General features: G+C 36.9%; 1 protein-coding gene across 12 annotated transcripts in view; it reads right to left on the bottom strand.

Moving 5' to 3' along the window:
• Positions 1-23,762, bottom strand: part of git2b (G protein-coupled receptor kinase interacting ArfGAP 2b) — a 33,485-nt gene that overhangs the window by 9,399 nt on the left and 324 nt on the right. For 7 of the 12 annotated variants that reach the window (XR_012385947.1, XR_012385949.1, XR_012385946.1 and 4 more), the window contains exons 2-17: positions 20,596-20,729; positions 17,503-17,615; positions 17,311-17,416; positions 17,077-17,163; positions 14,834-14,964; positions 12,103-12,197; positions 11,971-12,016; positions 11,731-11,782; positions 11,537-11,609; positions 11,349-11,446; positions 11,152-11,263; positions 9,310-9,452; positions 7,341-7,493; positions 6,850-7,059; positions 4,073-4,155; positions 355-543 (exon numbers count right to left, since the gene is read on the bottom strand). Coding sequence is in view for 2 of the 12 variants with exons in the window: in NM_001362634.1 (NP_001349563.1) it covers positions 355-543; positions 4,073-4,155; positions 6,850-7,059; positions 7,341-7,493; positions 9,310-9,452; positions 11,152-11,263; positions 11,349-11,446; positions 11,537-11,609; positions 11,731-11,782; positions 11,971-12,016; positions 12,103-12,197; positions 14,834-14,964; positions 17,077-17,163; positions 17,311-17,416; positions 17,503-17,615; positions 20,596-20,729 (1,825 nt within the window). In the remaining 10 variants the exon portion in view is untranslated. Of the gene's footprint in view, positions 1-354; positions 544-4,072; positions 4,156-6,583; positions 6,674-6,849; positions 7,060-7,340; positions 7,494-9,309; positions 9,453-11,151; positions 11,264-11,348; positions 11,447-11,536; positions 11,610-11,730; positions 11,783-11,970; positions 12,017-12,102; positions 12,198-14,833; positions 14,965-17,076; positions 17,164-17,310; positions 17,417-17,502; positions 17,616-20,595; positions 20,730-23,762 lie in introns of all 12 variants that reach the window. The other 5 variants (XR_012385943.1, XR_012385944.1, XR_012385945.1 and 2 more) reach the window with 1 other exon arrangement.

Raw genomic sequence — 23,762 nt, 5'->3', positions numbered from 1 at the left:
ACACAGTAAGTGACTTGTTATGCACTGTAAAAGGCCAGCTGAAGTGCACATCTGAGCGAGCGAAATCCTAACCTATGGTATCGTTCTCCCATGAATGCATAATGATTGTCACTGATCTGAGACTCAATACCAAGAACAAAGGCTCAGTGTTCGGAATATTGGATCCCAAATGCTCATGTGAATACTAAACATACCGCATGCAGGAAATTCAGCAAGAAACCAGCCATTTTTCAATTAGTCGTGCTGACAATCCTATCACTTGCTTAACAGAGAGTAGAGACACAGTGTCGCCAGAGCGGAGTGCCACTGGAGTCTCGGCCTGCTGCCAGACAATGGCCAGGCTAATTTTATTACCTGGCATGTTTATTCTCCTGCGCAGCTCTCAGTAATTCCTGGATGTTCTTGGTGATCAGCTCCGTCTTGCTGATTACGTCTTCTGTACATGGTAAAGTCGAGTCGCTCTCACCCTCAGAATGGTTTTCTGACAGCACTGTACTGTCGCCCAGCCACCCGCTCGCCCTCGAGAAATTACTTTGAATTGTCCTGTGGGAAAGTGGAACACATACAGTATATACAGTTAAAGTCAGAATTACCTGAATTAATAGCCCCGCATGTATACCCCCCCCCCCCCAATTTAGTTTCACTGAAAGATTTTTTCAACACATTTTTAAATATAATAGTTAATAACTAATTTCTAATAACTCATAATAATACAGTACATAATATTTGACTAGATATTTTTCAAGATACTAGTATTCAGCTTAAAGAGCCAATATTATAGGTTTTTGAAAATGACCTATGTAGTGTGACAGCTCAAAGTGAAATGAAATGTCCAGCTAGGGCTTAAATCTGAAAGTGCTCAATGTTTAAAACTATTGATTAATTTATAAAAGAGTCGACTCATAGTGCTTCAAATGAATCGTCTTGAGTCTTTAGCCATTTCGGTGTGACGTCTATATGAAACTTAAGCCCCACCCAATTGTTGCGCGCGCAAACCCGGGAAAATTGAAACCCCTGACCCCGCCCACAAAGACTGTAGCAAAGAAAAAGAGGAAGACAAGCACTGTAGCAGACACGGTTGAATCAAGTGGTGAAGACGCGGTGCTCAGCTGAATATTATTGGAAGTGTGAGGGGAAAGTTATTGTTATTTTCTCTAGAGAAGATGAAACTGAAGAGGTTGAGGTTTATTTTTGTTAAAATACCTCAGCATTATAGCGCAGCCTTGTGCTGTTCCCGTCATTTTTTTTTTGACGAATGCTTTTGTAATCTACACACTTACAACGGGTGATTCGTCAGCCGATTGTTAAAGGAAGGATCAGAAAAAACTATTGATGTATGTGACCTTGTCAGTACACAGCTCATTGATCAATTTCTTTCTCCATTTCACAAGTGTAAGTAAGTGTGATTAAAATGGTTGCCTCCTTGTTTTCTCCAGCTTCCAAATTATGTATTTAATTGTGTTTTCTTACTTGTAAGTGCTTGTACTGTATCTGGTTAACTCTTTATATTCTCATATCGCATCTAATGCACGTTGAAAACGTGACGCGTGATGCTTTGTTTACATATTTAAATGCGTTTGTGAGCTTGCGTTCCACTGCCGTTTGTCGTTGCTTTGGCCACCATCAGCCTACACATGTGCAGCGGTCAAGTGTCAGAATAGTTCAGCTTTTGCCATTGTGGATTAATACTGAATGTGTGTCATGGTTAAGAGTAGGGCAATATTGCTGGTGTTTTAAACACTGCTTTGGGGGGGGTTGGTTCGGGTGTGTGTCTGAATAACTCTGTTGAGACCAGGTACTGTGGTGTTAGTTAGTTAACTACTATAAAGCGGGTTTCGGGAGGCCGCTCCAACCGGATTCTATACCAAAGTTGGCGACCAAGGGGTTTCACAGACCGTACTAAAATGGGGGGAGGGGGGAGAAATTACAGGAGTTTTCCAGGATAAATAACAAAACAGGAGGGTGGTGGGAGATGGGTCTGAAATATGGGAGACTTCCGGGAAAAACAGGAGTGTTGGCAGGTATGCTCACACACACACACACACACACACACACACACACACACACACACACACACACACACACACACACACACACACACACACACACACACACACACACACACACACACACACACACACACACAAACACACACAAACACACACACACACACACACTGACTACTTCAATATTGTTGAGAAGCCGTGCTGGGCATTTTACTCTGTCTTACGCTAAACGATGTCGACCAATCGCAGCAGGCTGTCTGTCATCAGTCCAATCAGCACAGATTAGCTTCGTGCTAATGAGGGGTTTGGGAACAAATTAATCGCTGAACGATTCATATGGGGTTATGGAGATAATAAGGTAAAAATAAATGCATATTATAAGAAAATGACAGTGTTTTTTGACATATCAGCCTGTTGTTGGAGACCCCCCAAAATTAAAATATGGCCCTTTTTAATGTATAATAGGGGCTCTTTTAGAGTAACATTTAAAGGCTTAACTAGGTTCATTATGCAAGTCATTGTATAATATTGGTTTGTTCTGTAGACAATCGAAAAAAAGGGGGCTAATAATATTGACCTTAAAATGGTTTAAAAATTAAAAACTGCTTTTACTCTAGCCAAAATAAATCAAGTAAGACTTTCTCCTGAAGAAAAAAAAACATTATAGGAAATTCCTTTCTCTGTTAAACCTAATTCGAGAAATATTTGATAAAGAAAAGAAAAAAATACTTCACAGGAGGGCTAATCATTGTGACTTCAACTGTATATATACTGATTTTCAATAATTCAGTATATTGTGATCATGAACATGCATGAATATTTTATCTTTAGTTATCATTAGTTAATGCCTAATGTATAAACATTGTATAAAAGTTGTATTAATTTTATTTAATGGAGTTAATAGCTAATAAAATCCAGCTCTATTTTCACTAGCTTTAACTATGATAAATGTGACTTGCTCTCACTGTTGATTATAATGCATTAACGTTTACTAATGAGACTGTATTGTAAAGTGTTATCTATTGTACTGTTTAGAATACCATCAAGTCATATTTAATACTTTTTAAGACCTTTTTAAGAACTTTGAAGAATGAAATTTCAGACTAATACAGAGCTAAAAGCTAAACATTTTATTTTTTCTAATGGCGCAGCTGGTCTAGCGGATAAGATTTGACCAATCAAAAAATAACCCAATTACTTATTTCTTAACTTCATATTTTAAATGTGTCTAACAAGTCTAATAAATAATTAAATAAACCAAATGTATGCACATGCAACAGTCTGTCCAGGTCAGTGTCCTCACCCTATATGCTCTACAAATACATGGAGAATTTTTGGTAATGGAAATGATCTGGTAAGGAAGCTAACTAAATGATATTGGTAATAAAGCTCCTATAATATTGGTTGTAAATACAGTTTTGTTAAATGTTTTGAGATGGATTGTTGATGATTGGATGAGTTTTTGCCTGATTGAGTAGCTTGACATGGACAGAGACATTTTAAGACCTGCGGACACCCTGATTTTATCATCCTTTTGGTATTTAATTTGTCTGAAACATTTTCTTTACTCTAAACATGCAGATACAATAAACCAATACACTAAGTACACTGTAAAAAACGCTCAAAATTCTTAAATTAAGAAGTATTTTCTAGACAAGCAAAAATATGATCTTGTTTTCAGAAATAATAGGGCAAAATTAAGTGAGTTTTTCCTTAAAATAAGCAAAATAATCTTGTTTTTCATTTTGACAAGTTTATTTAGCTCACCCCAATGGCAGATTATTTAACTTGTTTTAAGGAAAAACTAACTTAACTTGTTTGAAATTTTAATATTTCTTAAAACAAGACAATATTTTTGCTTGTCTAGAAAATGCTACTTGATTTAAGAATCATTCGATATTTGGACTAGAAACAAGACAAAAAAATCTAAGTGAGAAGAATAATCTCTTTTGCAGCTTAGTTCAGATTCTTATAATACTGTATATTGTAATAACAGCTTCCCCAATCAAATGGCAACAATGAAATTTAAAACTGGCAAAAGCAGAAAAAGAACTGCAAATACAAACCCAGATTCGTTCATCTCAGCATGGTTCAGTGTATTATCATAGTCACTTGCAGGCATGCCGCTCTGGCCGTCTAAACTGGATCCCTGTAACAGGAGTACAGTCATAATGAGAGGAAACAAAGGATGAAACCTGTTACTGGCAACGGTGCTTGCGCAAAGCCTGAAGACACAGCAAACCATCATGCTTTTGGTGTAGAATCAAAAAAACATCAGCATAACAGAGCTGTAAAGTAAAGCCAGAAACATACTCTGCACAGATGCTTGGCTAACTTATTATAAACACTTAACAGCTGCGGATTATCAAGTTATGAGTGTCACCTTATTTATCTTCCCGCTCATTATTATTCAGGTAGACAGCTATAAACAAAAGTTCACCCAAGAATAAAAACAAGACATTATTTAATTGCTGTGGTCTGGCTATAATGTTATGAACAATGTTTCTTTTCACACTACAAAATTGGGAATTTTGTCAGAGTGGTTTTCCAACAAACTGCACTGTCTTTTTTCCCTTTCTTTCTTTCTTTCTTTCTTTCTTTCTTTCTTTCTTTCTTTCTTTCTTTCTTTCTTTCTTATCTATTTTATCACAATTTAAAACAGGTTAATTATTTATATTATTTGTTGTTTTTATTTATATTATACTTATTGATTATTTATATTCTTTGTTGTTCTTCATCTCTTATGTTTATTGTGTGATCCATTTTAAACTTAAAAAAATTTATGTGAAGCATTTTGAATTAGCATTGTGTATGAAATGTGCTACAGTTAAAGTCATAATTATTAAACCCCCCTAAATTATTAGCCCCCGTTTATTTTTTCCCCAATTCCTGTTTAACAGAGAGTTTTTTCAACACATTTCTAATCATAATAGTTTTAATAACTCATTTCTAATAACTGATTTATTTTATCATTGCCATGATGACAGTAAATAATATTTGACTAGATATTTTTCAAGACACTTCTAGACAGCTCAAAGTGACATTTAAAGGCTTAAATAGGTTAATTAGGTTAGCTAGGCAAGTTATTGTATAATGATGGTTTGTTCTGTGGACTATCAGAAAAAATATAGCTTAAAGAGGCTAATAATTTTGACCTTAAAATGTTTTTTTTATTATTATTATTATTATTAAAAACTGCTTTTATTCTAAACAAATAAGACGTTCTCCAGAGGAAAAAATATTATCAGACATACTCTGAAAATTTTCTTGCTCCGTTAAACATAATTTGGGAAATATTTATAAAAGAAAAGAAAAAAAATCTGAGGGGGTTTAATAATTCTGGTTTCAGTATATAAATAAACTTGCCTTGCTTTCTAGCAAGCACAAGATCCAATGACCAACGCCATAATAATAAAAAAAAAATGATTACAGTTTGATTTATTACTTTCACCAAATCCCAAAATGCTTAAAATATGAAAGGCATTTCACATGGGTTTATTATGAGGGTGACATTTTGCATCTTACTATTTTTGTATCTCATAAAAAACCTAAATGCTGCTAAATAAATATAAAATAGGCAACATCAAAGTGGGTAAATGGTGGCTACATTTTCATTTAGAACCCTCCATTATTCATCTAAACCAGGGTGCCGAAACGTGTTCTTATAAAGGGCCAAAAACCAAACTTGACTGAGGGCTGTGGGCCAAAGCTAAATGTACCGAACTGTATGACATTAAATTTTTCCATGGGTAATTTCCTAATTTATTTGCTAATATTTAAAAATAACTAAAAAAAAATAAGTTGTTTTTGGCCATATATATTAATGGTGCAGTATTATTTTTAGCATTTTTAATGAACATATTACAGTAAACATAAGCAATCCCATTTATAGACCATTTTGAGGGATGTAAACAAAAACAATGGTCCCAACGTATTTCCTGTTTGACATTTTTTATTTCTATAGTTTAGAGAATCTAAAAAGGTCCGCATATTGATAATGTTATAATAGCTGTTTTAACATTAAGTTATGATTGAATTGCCTCACTAGTTATGAAATAGTTTTATAACAAGCAGGAAATGTTCACAGGCCCTTGACATCACCCCATTGAAATGATCTTTAACACAATGGAGTTCAATGCTGTATGCACTAGTAGAGCTCCTCATGCCTTTGCCTTGATTTGCTCGCGATGTCTTGTGCATCTGTCAACTGACAGTATTTACATTTTAAAAGTCTGATTTGTTTACAACATTTAAGTGAAACATTTAATTTTAGAACCACAAGTGTGAAACTTTACAATGACGGACGATGTCAAAGTCTTGCATCTAAAAGCATGTAGAGTATGTTTCAAGTCTGAGATATCAGAGAGCCAGTGACGGCCTCACACATCCAGGAGAGTGGTCAGTAATGTTAATGGCTGGAGTCTCTGCCTGTGCACGTGGCTTAAAGTTAGTAGTCCAGCTGAGGAACGTGTGTTTGTGCATAGGTTGAACAGATCTGAGGGTCATGCACTGAGTAAATAGTGGACAGAAAGAAGAGAAGCCCTTCCAGCAGCCTGTTCACTGAGCAGGTACTTCACCCTTTGGGTTATCTCATCCCAGGACCAGGACAGAGTTGAGGGGAACGTGGGAAGGGAGGAGAAGGCAGTCACCGAGGGACCCTTCCCAATCTAGAAAGGGTTCAGATTACGTTTTAAACGTCCAAAGGGATATAAAATGAGTATTAAAAAAAGAGAGAGGGGCTATCAAAGCATACCTGACGTGATGATTCATTGGATTACCAGTTGAGTTAAAACCAAAGGAAATGATAATGAAATGGGAGTGCTGGAGTTTGGTTTGTACTTACATTAGATGGCAGTGGCTGTAGAGTCAGGTTTGTGTCAGGGTGGACCGTCTCTCCTCTAGGGTGGTACTGCCTCAATCCTGATCCAGTCTCATACATGGACATGGCCCTACAGCCGCGAGGAGCTGCCCTGTGTGGGACGTCCTGCGGCCTTACCAAACTATTAGGAGTTTGCCATTTCAGATTGCTGTTCTCATTCTGAAGGGAGTTCAACTGAAACCGAAAACAGCAAGCAAGTTACTATAAGAAATAAAAATAACAAAAAATAATAATTATTAAATGAAGGGTTTGAAAGGAATGAGATAAAGACACCGATAGCACTGTCTGTCAGACGTAGCACAGTGCTCATTGAGTTTTATAGATGTGCTTGAATGTGCGTAATATGTTGGAGCACGTCTGATCATTTCTCGAAGTTTATTCCAGCAGCGGGTGGCGTAGTAGCTGAAGGTGGATTCACCTAATAGATGCTAAACAAGTGTGATCTGACCACTCACCTTGCTCTGCATGAGTCTCAGCTCCTCGCTAAGATGGCAGTTGACCTTGAGGAGCTGCTGGATCTTTGCTTCGGAGGCGTTGAGGGCAGTTTTGACCTCCATGAACTCCTGCACGGTGATGGGACTGTCTGACAAGTCTGAAGACTCAGAGCTCTGAGAGAAGAGATCATGGTTAGATTTGATCACACGGATATACATATTAAAAGTGGGTGTGCACGGTGCAAATTCTGATGGTTGGAAGATTGCGTGTCATGGAAAATTAATGTGAAAATCATTCAGACACAGTGTTACGATTTTATGACCTGGCAAATTCCGAAGCAAATATCATGAAATTTTGTGGACAGAGAAAGACGCCATTGGTTTGAGCATTTCTCTTTTTCATAACAGCTTTATTATAGTATAATAATAATAAAAATGTTTGCTACACAGTTGCCTGGGTCACCCCATGTGTTTGAATTATAAAGCTTAGTCCATCATAAATATCATCCCTTACACCACTTATCCATTTATTTCCTGCTTTTTTATAAGTTTCTTTATTAATATGGTAATGAGTTAAATTTTTATTTAATTGCAGTTTAATATTAGGTGTTTTTGTATCTTACAGAACCCAATGTTGGGGTCTAGGAGTAATAAAAAGTTGATATAATAAAGACTTATGTCTTTATTTATCACCACAAAATAATGCCGCAAATATTACCACAAATTTTTAGGCCGCAGAAATCTGAAAAAGTCCAATGAAATCTGGGACTGATAAATGCTTTCATTACATCTAGATTGGACTACTGTTTTGCCTTGTTTTCTGAACTTCCATCTAAAGCAGGGGTCTCAAACTCAATTTACCTGGGGGCCGCAGGAGGCAAAGTCTGGGTGAGGCTGGGCCGCATAAGGGATTTCACTAAAAAAAAGTCCTCAAATGACATTATTAACAGTTTTAATTATTTCTTCTGAACATGAAGTGTCCTGAACATTAATAGAACATTGAGTGAGGATTATGAACAGTTCTTCTGAACATGGCATCTTTTGCCTACTCCTTGCTGCCAGAGACTTGACAGCGCTTCTTCTCACAAATCTGAACCACATTTGGCTTTAGAGCGGAAGCAGTTGCGACCCTCAGTATGGCTTGGGGGAACTCACTCAAAACTTCCATTCCCTCACCCAGGCCCGTGCAGAGACCGTCCAAAGGGCATGTGCAGAGTGGATGCGCGCGTACTGAAGAGCGGTGTTATTGCGCGCGTACTGATCAGCTGTGTTGTCGCGCACGTACTCAAGGGCGGGACCGAAGGTTGTGCCGCGTCGCGGGGGCACTTTTGATCATTTTGGAAGGGCACTTTCTATCCAAGACTAAAAAGGGTATGTGCTCTGCACAAGTTGAGCCCTATGTGTGCACGTGCCTGCCCTCACCTGAAAAAAAGGCGTATATATGTATAAATAAAACACCCCCACCCCACTCCAGTCACATCAGTCTGTACCAGTCTGTATCTACCTATAATATATATAAGATGCAGGCTGTAGCTAGGTAGGTGGCAGGCTGCAGATAGGTAGCTAAGTGGCAGGCAGGGGCGGGAACAGCTTACCTTGGTTCTGGCCGGCGCGAGTCACAGCGTCTAACAAAGGGGCGGGGTGCGTGGTGACGTCACCGGCATCCCCGCCCCTTTGTTTAGACGGCGGGCGGGGAATGCCAGTGACCGATGTGTACGGATAGAATCAGCGGAGCGGGAAGCGCTCTCTCTCCCCGCTCCGCTGATTCTGTCAGTGTACAGCGGTCGGCGCGGGCCACAAAATATTGCACTGAGGGCCGCAAATGGCCTGCGGGCCGTGAGTTTGAGACCCCTGATCTAAATCTTTAAACAGGTTACGGTAGATTCAGAGCTTGAATGCTTACTCATACTTCTCCATAGGAACACATCACACCTGTGCTTTACAGTTACACTGGCTTGTGTACGGCCGCCTTTAGTAGAACTCCATGTACCTTGGTTCGCTCATCTTTTCCCGATGTTGGTTCTTGCTCTGTATCCTCATCGGATGCCACACTGTCATAATCAGGCTGGTCCAGCTCTGGACTTTCACTGCCACGACGGTTTCCAATGTCCTTCAGAATTAACTCCACATTATCTAGGATGAAATAAAAGGTGGACATTGAACTTTGTGCATTTTTCAGTTAAAGGAATAGTTCATCCTAAAATGTAGATTCTGTCATCATTTACGCGCTCTTCACTTGCTACTAATTCTTTATTAGTTTCTTTCTTCTGTTAAACACAAATTAATATAGTTTGAAGAAAGATGGAAACTTTTAACTGTTAACTTTTATGTCCCGTTTCCACTGAGTGGTACAGTACGGTTCAGTACGCTTTTATGGCCGTTTCCAATGTCAAAAGGTACCAAAAAGCTAAGCGTACTGTACTAATTTTTAGGTACCCTTTCCAAACTTGTGTGTGCGTCTAATTTGAAAATACAAACTTCTTGAGCCGATAAGGATAAGATGTGCATGATTATTGAAGTGCTTCTGACATGCGATCCTTTCAGAAATGGACAAACACCAGAGTAACTCGCAAAAAAAAAAACGAGAAGCCTGAAAAAACAAAAGAGCAAATGATTCTTTCAGCAACCTAAAACATGAACAAACTGCCATGCTAAACTATTATCATCACCTTTTGGACTATTATGAACTAGGAATGACGGAAATACTCTCTGAGGTTACATGTGCTGGTGAAGATTAAAGGTACAGATGAGAGATTGCACTGACTGTGGGCTTTATATTGCGGGTTGTTTTTAACTGAAATAAGGACTAAATGTATGTTGTGTGTAGTTTATCTGTAATAGGTAACATAATAGAGATGTATGTGTTCATATATGTTGCATTTATTTATTTATTTATTTTTTTATATAATTGCAGACGTTACAGTTACAGATGTTATTATTGATCTGATCTAATCAAATTATGTTGAAAGGTTAGTAATGAACAACAATACACAAGTATTTGTGTTTAAAGTAGTAAAAATAGTAAAAGAGTGAGTAGTGAGTAGTAAATATTGGCAGTGCAATTGTAGGTAAAGCACAAAGACAACCAAATGAAAGTTATTCAATGAGAATTAAACAGAAAGCACACATTATTATTGAAGATTGTTCCCATCCCTTATATCAAATTTCAGCTCTTGCCATAAAAAGACATTTCAGGCAACCTTAAGTAAAGAAAAATGTGTATCAAATGTCCTTTGTGCCGAGTGCCATTATAATTTTAAATACTGGGTTCTAATTATGTAAAGGTTTTTAAATAGATTTTTTAAAAATGTTTTTTAGTGTGCTATATGTGAAAACAATGAGTGTATTTTTGATAACTGTTTTTTTCTGTGATGTGTGTAATGTGAACGTTGATCTGTTTCTGTGGTGAAGCCAAAGATTAATTTCCACTCGTGGACAATAAAAGAAAGTAAAGTAAAAACGTAAAGCATCTGTTTTGTGTGAAGTGCTTCTCTGGACCTGCAGCTTTACTTTGACATTACCTCAAGCGAGAAGGACGTCGACTATAACTTTCTGTCATACACCAAGCCCACACGCCATACCATTGACACCCTTTGGGTAGTAGAAACGCAAGCCTGAAAAATGACTTGTACTGACCCATACCGTACCACTTAGCGAAAACGGCCTATTATAGTATTTGTTTTTCCTACTATGGACGTCAATGGTTAGAGTTTTTCAGCTTTTTTCTAAATATGTCCTTTGAAGGTTTAAAATCAATTATGGATAATTAAATTGTCATTTTTGGGTGAACTATTCCTTTAACAATAAGAGAGTAATCGAAGATGTACCTCACCTTTAACATTATCAGGAGAATTCCCCAGCTGACGCCGTTTGGCATCAGTTAATATGTCAATAACCAACGTCGCAAACTCATGTGCATTAAACCTGGCCAGCTTCTGACGTCCCTGCAACACAAATATCACAAACCTTTATTATTATCAAACCAATCCAACTGTTTTTAAAGGATATATTCAGGTATTGTTAGTGTACCTGATTCCTAGTGGAAGAATATTCAGGGTTGACAGGGAGGAAAGGAACCACCGTGGTGTCAGTTACCAAAGTACTGTGGTTCTGTGTTGCAAGCCAAACTACAACAGCAAAAATACGACTCCATTTAACATTGAAAAAATATATAAGAATCATAAGATGACAAAAGCATTTGACAGATCTATGCTTACCTGCATCTGTTTCTCTTCGGTCAACTTCATCGTAAACGTCCATGGCTAGCTCTTCAAACTGATGATTGCTGAGCTAAGAGCACCAAAAAAGGTCAACATAAAAATATGGGAAAATCTCCAGTGCCAAAAAGCTTAAATAAACATGCAAAAATCAGCTATCCATAATAAAAACAATAAGCTACTGTACAACTTACAGACTGAAGCTTCTTCTTTGCTGCTTTGGCCAGTTCTGACAAGTCAAGACCGCTGTTTGTAAGATCAAAAGAGCGGTTATCATCAGATCATAACTTGCTCCAGCAACACAAGCAAGTGCCAATCTCATACTTACACATTTCTTTTCCAAATAAAGGCAGCAAAGAAAACAAATTACGCAATTAAGCTTTTTTTATTGAATACAGATTAGTGGACACATATGAAACAAAAGCTTATCCTACCTGTCTGCGATTTGAGGAATTATGAAGTGCTGACCATTTTTATGATCTGAAAAAGAAAACGATTAGTTTCACAATCTCAAATCTTTAAGGTGCATGCTGTGTTTTGTAAACGAAGACATACTAATGACTGACCTGGCTTTCTTCCACACAGGTAGAACGCTAGTCTGTCTGTCAGCTCAAACTGGATCTCCACCAGTCTGTCTGCGAGGTCCTGGTGCCCGGCTTGCCTACAGTCGGACAGGATAGATAGAGTTTTTTTTCTACAAATCAATTTGCTGGTACTTGGGCTGGATTAGACCAAGATGGTGGCAAACTGTCTTAAAGGGATAGTTCAACAAATAAAATATACATTTCCTGTTAATTTACGCACCCACATCATTCAATTTGTATAGTTGAAGTCAGAATTATTAGCTCCCTTTGAATTTTTTTCTTCTTTTTTAAATATTTCCCAAATGATGTTTAAAAGAGCAAGGAAATTTCCACAGTATGTCTGATAATATTTTTTCTCCTGGATAAAGTCTGATTTGTTTTATTTCAGCTAGAATAAAAGCAGTTTTTAATCTTTTTAACACCATTTTAGGGACAAAATTATTAGTCCCTTTTTTCCCGATAGTCTACAGAACAAACCATCGTTATACAATAACTTGCCTAATTGCCCTAACCTGCCTAGTTAATCTAATAAACCTAGTTAAGCTTTTAAATGTCACGTTAAGCTGTATAGAAGTGCCTTGAAAAATATCTAGTAAAATAATATTTACTGTCATCATGACAAAGATAAAATTCATCAGTTATTAGAAATGAGTTAATAAAACTATTTTGATTAGAAATGTGTTGAAAAAATCTGCTCTCCATTAAACAAATTGTGGAAAAAATAAACAAGCAATCTAATAATTCAAGGGGGCTAATAATTCTGACTTCAACTGTAGGTGCCCTTCTTTCTTTAGCAGAACATTAAAGATTTTTGGTAACACTGTAGAATAACTATGCGCTATAACTAGTTTATAGTTCATAAATAAACAGTTAGTTAATGAGTTAACAATGACTTGTTAAATAAAAGTTAATAGTTTAATTATTAATAACTGTGCCTTATAGATAGCCAATGGATAACTTACAAGGTGTTAGCTAACAAGTTATAAACGGTTTAAGTGTATTTTAATGATTTATAACAATACCTTATAAATTAGTAATAGATCATGAACAAGCTGTTGGTAAATTACTTACTAAAGACTTGTTAAGTATCAGTTAACAGTTTATGTATGTTATTGGGGAGTTATTCTAAAGTTGCAACTATTCTTCATTTATTAACTTACTAAATGAGTAAACTTTAGAATAACGTCCCAATAACATGCATAAGCTGATAACTAACGCTTAACGAATATATTAATTCACACTTTACAGATCAGTGGTTTATAGTTTCTTTACCATCTAATAACATCAGTGAAACTTTTGTAGAACTTTTCTAATAAAAGAAATTTGTATTTATTTTGTTTTCATGTTTAGCACAAAAAGAGCCCAAACCTCATGGGTAGGCCCACACGGAATCTGTGCGCGCAGAATTCCGCAGATTTTCCGAAGAATTCCGCAGATTTCTGCCCTTCATTAATTTTGTTTATTTACTTGAGTAAATGTGTAAATCTGAATTTATTCAGTTTTTATTCAGTAATTTATTACTTTTTATTTCATATATTAAGGTTTTAGTTATGATACTCCGCTGAAATAATTCTGCAGAAATCCACAGATTTTTACCAAAACTCTCAGAAATAGCAAAAACAACCGCAGATTGCGTTTGGCCCTGCTCATGGGTTTGTATTCTGTTGTATACTGCTGTTCTGCCATGTGATGGCTCAGTATGCATGGTTCTATACATTAAACACAATGTTCAACATGTCATCTGTGGAGTTTCTTTGGAAAAATAAAGCACACAGAAAAGCCTATGAGTAGAACAAGGATGAGGTACAAACATTTTATATTTTAAATATCACATCAAATTTCTGTAGCTTGAACTTGTTCCATCCATTTGTTGTTCTACGAAGTTTCACTGGTATTAGTAGATGGTTAACAAACTATGAACAACTAATCTGTAAAGTGTGAATTAATATATTAGTTAAGTGTTAGTTATTAGCTTATATATGTTATTGGGACATTATTCTAAAGTTGCAACTATTCCTCACTTACTAACAGTTAATTTCCACCATGTGTACATTCAACATTTTAGCATTCCCAAGCGCCCCTTATTATGTGATCACTATGCACCTTTGCAACCAATACGCACCCCACACTGAGACACACACTTCTATCTGACTGTCAAAGTGAAACTATGAGAATTTTGACACAAAAGTGTGAACTTAGTGGAGACAAGTAAAGGTTTTGAGTATCATTAGAGTTGTGGTGGAATTTTCTTGACCTACCATAATTCTCTATATTATAATGAATATAGATCAGGCGTTCTCAAACTCGGATCTGGAGGGCGGTGTCCTGCAGATTTTAGCTCCAACTTGCCTCAACACATCTGCAAGTTTGTTTCTAGCAAGCCTAGTAAAAGCTTGATTAGCTGGCCTAGGTGTGTCTGATTGGGGTTGCAGTTTAAATCTGCAGGACACCAGACCTCCAGGACCGAAATCGAAATGCTATCAATTAAACCTAATATTGTTATCTTGTTTGTTGATGCGCTTACAAATTAATATCACAACTGCAATCATTATCATGCAGTGATATTTAGATAAACACCAGTTCAAGCATACTTCATCCTATGCTCATTCTAACCGCATTATTTTAGGCTTCATTGCCTAATGAATGCTTTTGGACTCAAAATCCTGCAGACTCTGACAGAACATAATATATTATTAATATGCATCTCCCTCACCTGGCGTAGTCAATAGGAGTCTTTCCAGAGCTGTCCGGTGCTCCGGGATCTGCTCCATACACAGTGAGCAGCTCGGCCTGGAGTAGCTGGCCCGCTTTAGCTGCCACATGTAGAGGAGTGTTTCCTTTCTCCTGAAGATGACAGAGAGCATTCGTAATTCAGTCAATGACAACACAGTTCAACTTTTTTCAACTTAATAATGGAACAACATCAATTTGTACAGCGACGCAAAACACATTAATAACACATTTGATCAAAGCAGATGCTAAAATGACTAGTTATGAGCAATATTTTAGAATCCTTTAGACACTTTTCTGACTTACTTTTGCTCACAAATCTGACAAATTTCATAATTGAGAGGAAAAAAAGTTATAATTGAGATTATTATTCAGATTTTCTTTAATTATTAATTTTTTTCTCTCCACAGAATTGACTAACAAATCTAATTTTGGCAGGATCATAGGTCAGACTAACCAATGCTCAGATTGATCTTTTTTTGAGCTTCAGTCTATAGTACCGTGCACACCGAGACGTTTTTTGCTCACGTTTTCCGTTGACGTTTAACGCCTCCTGATTATATAAAGGGCGTCAATGTGATGGTGCACACCAACGCGCAAAACGTCAGGCACAAAAGCGTAATTTAAAAAAACCGCCTCATGCTTGTTTTTTTGTTTTGACGCGCCGCGTCAAAACCTTCTCCACCAATCAGATTGGCATTTTTGTTCACATACACGGAGCTGCTGAAGTTGCAGTAAACAGCACTTGAAGGCGCTCAAGCGCAAAACTGTCAATGCGAGCACACATTGAAGAAGATGCCCAGAGGCGATATGAACATGGAGCTGCTTGTTGCACTTGTGAACAATCATTTTTTTCATCGCTAGAGCTGGAGCTGCTACTTGAACCATCCATGCTTGTCACCAGTAACTTTAACAACAAGCGTGTGAACTTCCTCTCTTTCTCTTCCTCCGTGTTATGAGCGGGTGTCAGAAGCTTAAAGTTTTGTTGCACTATCTAACGTCAAGGAGTGATTTTGCATACTTTTCTGCTTGACGCCAGTGAAAATCGCTTGGGTTTGAATGCGGAAAAACGTCTCGTAAAACTCTGACAATAAACGCAAACGAAAAGCGCCCCGGTGTGTACTTGCCTTTAGTATAGTTACTGTTTTATCCTTGTATGGCAGTAGACATTAGATGGCTGCTATATGAAGATTCGAAACGTTTATGATGATAATACATTTTTATTTAATGCCATGTCAGCAACAAAAGCTATTTTCAAGTCGAGAACATTTCATTAATAAATATACAATTAAAAACAGCAAACAAATTAATAAATATATTAGATACGATTTTTACGTTAATACATGATAAAATTCTACGATTTTCTAAAAGTTTATGAAGCTTTTGTTTTGAATCAGTGGTTCGTAGCGAATAATAAATTGGCATGGTAAATGTGACTTTATTATTTGATTACGGTTTTGAAACTTTTAAATTAATTCAATGTTTCTCCATTGAAGGGAGATCGGTGTAATACAAAGGTAGCTCGTTATTCGCAGGAGTTACGATCTAAAAATAACCCACAACGTAGTCAGCTTTATTTTTTACTATTATTAAAGATGTTTTAAGGCTGTAAAACCCCTCACTGCAAACTTAATACACTTTCCTCACACATGCATGACCATTTTCACACTTTTCTGTCTTTTTTAAACACTCTCAAAGTTCAAACCTTCATAGAAAAATAGGTCTAGAATTATAGAATGAAACCAAAGATCAAAACCATTTGATCTTCATTTATTTATTCTGTAATAGCGCCCTACAACCGCGTAACTTCTACCTTTAGCACAGGGCTGGCCAACCCTGTTCCTGGAGAGCCACATTCCTGCAGATTTCAGTTGCTAGTGCTACCCATATCAAACACACCTGCCTGTAATTATCACGTAGTGTTCAGGTCCTAATTAATTGGTTCAGGTGTGTTTGATATGGGTCGCAACTGAAATCGACAGGAAGGTGGCTTTCCAGGAACAGGGTTGGCCACCCCTGCTTTGGCATGTCCAGAAGTTCAACTTTTTGTGCGATGGTTAGCATCTTCCTCTGCCTTTTGGGTGCTACCGCATGTGCCTTTGACAGTGCAGACCGTTTTGTTGTATTGTCTTGTTTGAAGTTTTGAAAACCTATGCTTCTCCCATCACTAGTAGACATTACTAATATTTGGAAAAATTAAATATAATTAAGGTCTCTGAAACTTACTGGATGGAAAAAGTTGGCCTGAGCTCCCAACGACAACAGCCTTAGACACGTTTCCAAATTGCCAGTTCTCACACTAGAGTGAAGTTGCTAAAAACAAGAACAAATTTAGGATTTATTAAGTGGCTTTGGTCTGGACTTCTGAAGATCACATCAGACACAGATCTCGACTGAATCTCAGTTTCATGTCAAATGTTCAAGTCTAATCAACTGATTTGTGTCAAGTTCCATCCTTACCTTGCTGAGGTCTTTGGCAGTGACGCTGTCGTCTTCTCGACACGGCATGCGATGAACAAACGCCAACATTTGATATTTAGCCTTGATGAAATCTGTTTTGTTGGGGCTGAGAAAGAAGGCTCAAGTTAAAGTAAGGATGTTTATGTTAAAACATTCACTTTTCCTGCAAATGTCCTGATATACGGGACTCACTGCACTCTGTCCTGAGGATTGGCTTTGCGTTTTCCACTCATGATGGAAGACGGATCCAAGAGACTGTGTTCCCAGATTGAATTTGCTCCATTATTGTACAGAGACTTCACCATCTGTGGAAAAACAACCAAACACTTCTCCTCAATGCTCACTTTTAGACAGAATAAACACATCAAATGCTGCAATAAGGCTCTGACTTTTGCAAGACTTGAGAAGTGTCTAGGCGAATGTTGTGCAACTGACCAAGTATCTAAATTTAGCCCAAGGCTTTGTGCTTCAAAGTATGGCATGTTTAGTTCTTGATTCAGATACTGAATGTTAAATGAACACTTCTTTTTTTCTTCATTTAATTTTACAATTTAGTGTTGTCGTGATACTGGAATTCAGAACCAAAATGTTAAAACATCTATTTCCAGCTAGCTTTTGAGCGCTGTTGAGCACCTTTTTAAACACCACTGATTTGCCATTGTGTTCACAGGCTCAACAGAAAGGACTGTGATTGGCCAGGAATGTCATTGGTTCACTGAACTCACCACTGTTTACCAAGTACAACTAAAATGGAGCGTTTTAAAGTCGCGAAGATCAGCTGGTCTGTCTATGAGCTGACATATGAGCAATCTGCTGATGAATCGACTGAACTTCACGGCTTTGAAACGCTCCAGTGTCCCTGTATCTGTGGTTACACTCAGTAAACAGCGGTGAGTTCGGTGAACCGATGAACTTCACTGCCAATCACAGTCATTTCTGTTGAGCAGGTGAACAATAGCAAATTTAATAACGTGCTCAACGGCACTCAAATGTTAGCAGGAAATGGACGTTTTTTTATTTTTCAGAACCGATTGGTACCGAATTCCAGTATCGTGACAACCCTACTACAATTCAAAAGGATAGCTCACCCCAAAAATGAAAAATTTCTTACCATTCAGGGCTCAACGATAAGGACTGCCTGATGGCCTGGGGCCAGCTCGTGAGACGCTCGGGACAGTAGACAGGATCATTACTGGCCTGATTGGCTTACATCACTGAAGTTTAATTTGCCTGCGACTATTTGTCGTGCAAATACAGTCTTAGAATTGAGAAACAGTTTGGATTTTTAAGCCTTCAAATGCTACCTTCTCTGTGATGTCCTAAGCACTATATTACTTTTTGGTTCCTCTTATCTGATTGGATGTTGTGAGCACGTTATTTTTTTCCATAACAACCAGTACAGCGAAGAGACGGCAACTTCAAATGATGATGCTAAAAGAAAAGGTTTGCTTTTAACTTCTTTGAAGCACATTGCGAGGGTACACCACGACAAAAAAAAAAAAAAAAAAAAAAGAGATGATGTTTTGTACAGTTTGCCATCAGTTTGGCAGGTCAGCTACTTTTGTTTTGCAATAAAATACCTGCAAATTTTCCATACCGCTACTTTTGTTTGCATAACACTTTGAATTTTGCTCATTATAAATTAATTAACATTTTTATAATATTTAGATTCTAGATTCACAAAAATTTTTTTTTTAATTTGTGGCTAAGAAATAGCTATTAATTAATTTATTTTTTGGTTGGCCCAGTGAAAATATTGGCAGGGCAAGTAAAAATCTGAACCACTGGTCCGATCGGGCCATTAGAAAAAATCCTAAACGTTAAATCCTGCCATTTACTCAACTTATATGACTTTCTTTTTTCTAAGCAAGACAAAGCAAGATATTTTAAAGAAATGAGCCATCGACATCTGTTGTAGGATCTACAAATACTCTGGAAATAGAAGGCTTCTGCTTTCCAACATTTTTCAGAGTATAATCCTTTGTATTCAACAGAAGAAAGAAACTCAAACAGGGTTTGGAACAAGTGGAGGATGAGTAAATGATGGCTGAATGAACATTTTTGAGTGAACTATCCCTTTGGAGTTTTTTTTTTTAATTGAGGAACAAAAATTTATTAAATAAAAAATATGAAAATAAAATAAAAACAATATAATGTGCCCTAAGCGGTTATTCAGACAGCACGAATGTTTACATTAAAAAATGTATGTAGCACAATAGAAAAAAATACTAATATGGGGGGCTTGGTTTTATTATGATAGGATGGCATACAATGAGGTGAGGATGGGATTGAGAAAAGTTGGGACAACCTCGGGACACTATATGTTGGGCACAATGAGCACTAGGCTATCAGCACTAACTACTGTATGTAAATAATACACAAGCACTGATGTTATATTTTTAGACAATTTTAATCATCTTAATTTAGAGATATTGAGATATAAGAATTATTGAAAAACTCTTATTTCTGAAATTAGATCTGATTTATTTAGGACCAGGGGCGTAACTTCCACTGAGTACCCACCTCTCTAAACCTTGTTTGTGTCAGGAAAAAAATTAATTAACTGCAGTGAATTAATGTTTGTGTGAAGGTGTTTCCCAGTGCTGGGTTACAGTTGGAAGGGCATCCGCTGCTAAAACATATGCCAGTGTAATTGGTGGTTCATTCCACTGTTGTGACCCCAGATGAATCAGGGAATATGCCGAAGAATAGTGAGTGAATGCATTAAGCTGCAACTTATATTACAAAATAGTGATTCAGCACACAGTCATTAAGTTTCTTTCTTTCCTATTTCACATTTTCAATTAGCGAGTTAGACTAAGTTAGTTGGATTGTTCAATCTGAGAAAGCTTGTTTAACCTGCCTATTTTTTCCCCAATTTCCCGACTAGTCTGCCTACTTCTCAAACCAAAGTTACACAAGACTCTCATAGTTTGCACTATGATTGACCACTTCATGCATGCTGCACACTCAGAGCAGAACTTCCTTTAACCAGAGGGTTAATAAGGAGAATGATGCATGTCACAACTATGTTTTGCACTAGTCATGCTTTAAAAATATAAACCTTGAATCATTCTGAAGTATAAAAACACTACAGAGTGTGATGCTTGCTTCAAATAAACAATAAAGAAAAACAGAAAACAATAGGAAGCTGATAAAGGAAACTACACAGACCACCGCAGTCTATTTCTGCGTAAGGAACTGAGACACAATGCTCTGCTTCCTTGTAATGAAGCTCAGGAAATATGCATTGCAAAGTGGCTCTCCATCAGAGCGGCTCTTTACCTGTAGCTGAGAGGACGGCCAGGAGGTTTGGGTCAAATGTCGGACCTGAGAGCTGTGTCGACCCAGACCTCGGTGAATACTGCAGCATTCATCACAGATCAGAACACCGCGGTTGATCGAGGCCCAGCGGGAATCTGAGGAAGAGAAAGAAGTTGTGAAAATGTGTTGCACAACGCAGCTACAAATTCCCCTCAAAAGACAAACCCTGACATCTCGTTTTTTAGTTGTTGTTCTTCCTTGTACACCAAACGGCATTTGGCATTTATGAGAGTTGGCGCAAAGTGTTTGACAAATGCATTGGCAGACGTCGAGACATCATATTATATCATGTATATATATATGCTTCACACACATAGCCTACTTGGGCAAAAGTATATTAACGGCCGCCCAAGTGTATTTAGTGACACCTTTTTTTTGGGGGGGGGGGGGGACTTTCATAATTTCAAAATTCCGTCCGGCCTGAGTTCTCGTAAAATATCAACTTCACTTTCTAACGCCCAATTCACACGAGGCGTCAGCGTCAACGCTTCCCATTCACTTTGAATGGGTGAAGTCAGGCGTTGCCGAACTGCATTGTGGATCCGTCGGTGACACTTCAGAGGCTTTGCCAAACTTTTTAAGCATGGAAGCGTCAGCCAATCGGATCGCTGTATGCAAATACACCAGCTAGACAGTGGCCTATTGCTGACTGGATTTCATTGGCCGACGCTGCTTTGACGATCACGTTAGCCTATAGGGGTGGGCAAACTCGGTCCTGGAGGGCCAGTGTCCTGCAAAGTTTAGCTCCAACTCTAATCAAAAACACCTGAACATGCCAATCAGTGTCTTCAAGATCACTAGAAATCTATAAGCAGGTGTGTTTGATTAGAGTTGGAGTTAAACTGTGCAGGACACCGGCCCTCCAGGACCGAGTTTGCCCATCCCTGCGTTAGCCCCAACTTGAGACAAGCCTTCAGTCAAGCGTTGACGCTGAAGCCCTGTGTGAATGTGAAGCTCGTATGCATTTTTGTATAACCTCTTTACTTAAGCATTCTTTCACCTGGCTTCGCAACTGACTGTTTAATATTCTGACGGTATGATAACCTTGGACAAAAGTATCACGGTTTCGCGGTATTGTGATTTTTGCTCTAATATATGCTCTTTTTAAATGTCTGGGTAAAAAACATAAAGATTCTCCCTTTTGAACACAATAGATTTTATTTTGAGAAACATTTAAAATATTTTGGAACTGGAAACATGACGGGCTAAATTAATTATTGACTTCTGCTGTCTTCATTTGTTTTGAAAACAGATTTTTGTTACAATTTAAAACAGCATCTTTGGATATATTTTCTGCTGAAGATACCGTTGTCCTAAAAAAATATTTTTTAAAAAATTATTAATTTTTTTTTCATTATACAAATACCTTAGAAACTGTTTTGTAGGAAATGTTGACTGTTTTAAAACCTTGACTTTTACAAACCCTGGTATACCTAGAAAACAGTTCTAACACGCACAGTCACGAGAGAAACATTACATAATTGTCTTTTTTAATCTAAGACCAAATGACTGTTCTAAACAGGCTGCAAAATGCATGTACAGCATTAGTAAAGGTTAATCAAGGCATTTGCCTTATTTTAAAAAAAAATCTACAGCTTTAAATAACTTTGAATCTATTCTGACATGTACCTGAATTTCTGTATGTAAATTGAAAATTGAAGTCGTCATCCTAAATTTGATTCTATTCAAAAAAATTTTAAAAATTATATATATTTAAAATTGTATATTATTTTGTATAATTTTGAACATTTTATGCAGATGCAATCCCCTACAAAATCATCCAATCGATGTTATACCGTAAATCAAGTCATCAGGTGAAATTATGGTCACATAATCGCAATATAGATCACAGAAAAAACAAATATTGCAATGTCAGTTTTTTCCAATATTTGTGCTTAACAGAAGAAAGAAACTCTTACAGGTTTAATACCACATGAGGGAGAATAAATGAGGTAAATTTAATTTATAACCTTTAAAACTCTCCTCTTTAAATGGAGTCTTTTAATATCATCAAATTATTCTTGGTATATCACATTTTGGTATCCAAGTAAGTGACATTTTAAAGAATTCTGTAAATTATGGTAAAAATTTATGTATTTTGGCAAAAAAATAAAATAAAACACTTTTACATATTTTTTTACACTGATAATAGGACTCTGTTGTACACATTTTCATATTTTAGATCAATCTTAAAAACTGCATGACAACATGATGATAACTATGATCATTAAAGCATTGCTGCTGTTATAAAAGCAACTGACACACACAACTTTTATGAATTTCTTTCTTCTTTTGGACACAAAAGAAGATTTTTCAGAAGAATATTGTGGGGAAAGAGCAGCCATGATGTTTATAGTTGGAACCAAACAAACTAAAAATCAAGGGCTGCAGCTTTCCGTACATTGACAATGTCATGGTAAAAACGAGACAATACATACTGTTCACTAAAATAAAATTAACAAATAAATATCTATTTCCCTATAGTGACTAAAATACCACTAAAATGCTACTAATGTGAATTGCACAAGGAATATATTTTATTCCTATATTTTTATGTTATATACTATGAAATCAATGGCTGTTGGCTTCCAACACTCTTGAATATACCCAAGAAACATAGGAAACAAACTAATGACATAATTTTAGGGTGAACAAGCCCTTAAACATGCTATTTGTGTAACCCAGATGTTTACAGATAATGCTTCATACATTGACATTTTCACAGTAAAGACATGACAGTACATACGGTTTAGTTACTAAAAAAAATTAAGGAATAAATATCTATATTCCTATACTGACAAAAAATACCACTGTAATGCTACTACTGTGAATTGCACGAGTAATATATTGGTCATCATCATATTTTATTGTTATTACATGATAACAAATGGGCTAACATGTTTTGTTTCATTACCATTACAGCTAATTATATTTTTGTAAGGGTTTGGTTCTTCTTTTGACTAAGATAATGGGCTGGATAATGTACAAATTATTAGATGAATCTGAATATAAAATGAGTTGTTACACCGGAGGGCCTGGACATCATCACCATCACCATCATCAGTTAGCGGGTAACGTTATTTTCCATTGGGAATATGAGGACTGTCATTTAACCGCGTTCTGTTCCA

The sequence above is a fragment of the Danio rerio genome, chromosome 10, assembly GCF_049306965.1.
Source record: "Danio rerio strain Tuebingen ecotype United States chromosome 10, GRCz12tu, whole genome shotgun sequence".
NCBI classification, from domain to species: Eukaryota; Metazoa; Chordata; class Actinopteri; order Cypriniformes; family Danionidae; genus Danio; species Danio rerio.
Note: the sequence above shows the minus strand (reverse complement) of the source record. Positions and strands in the feature narration are given on the sequence as shown.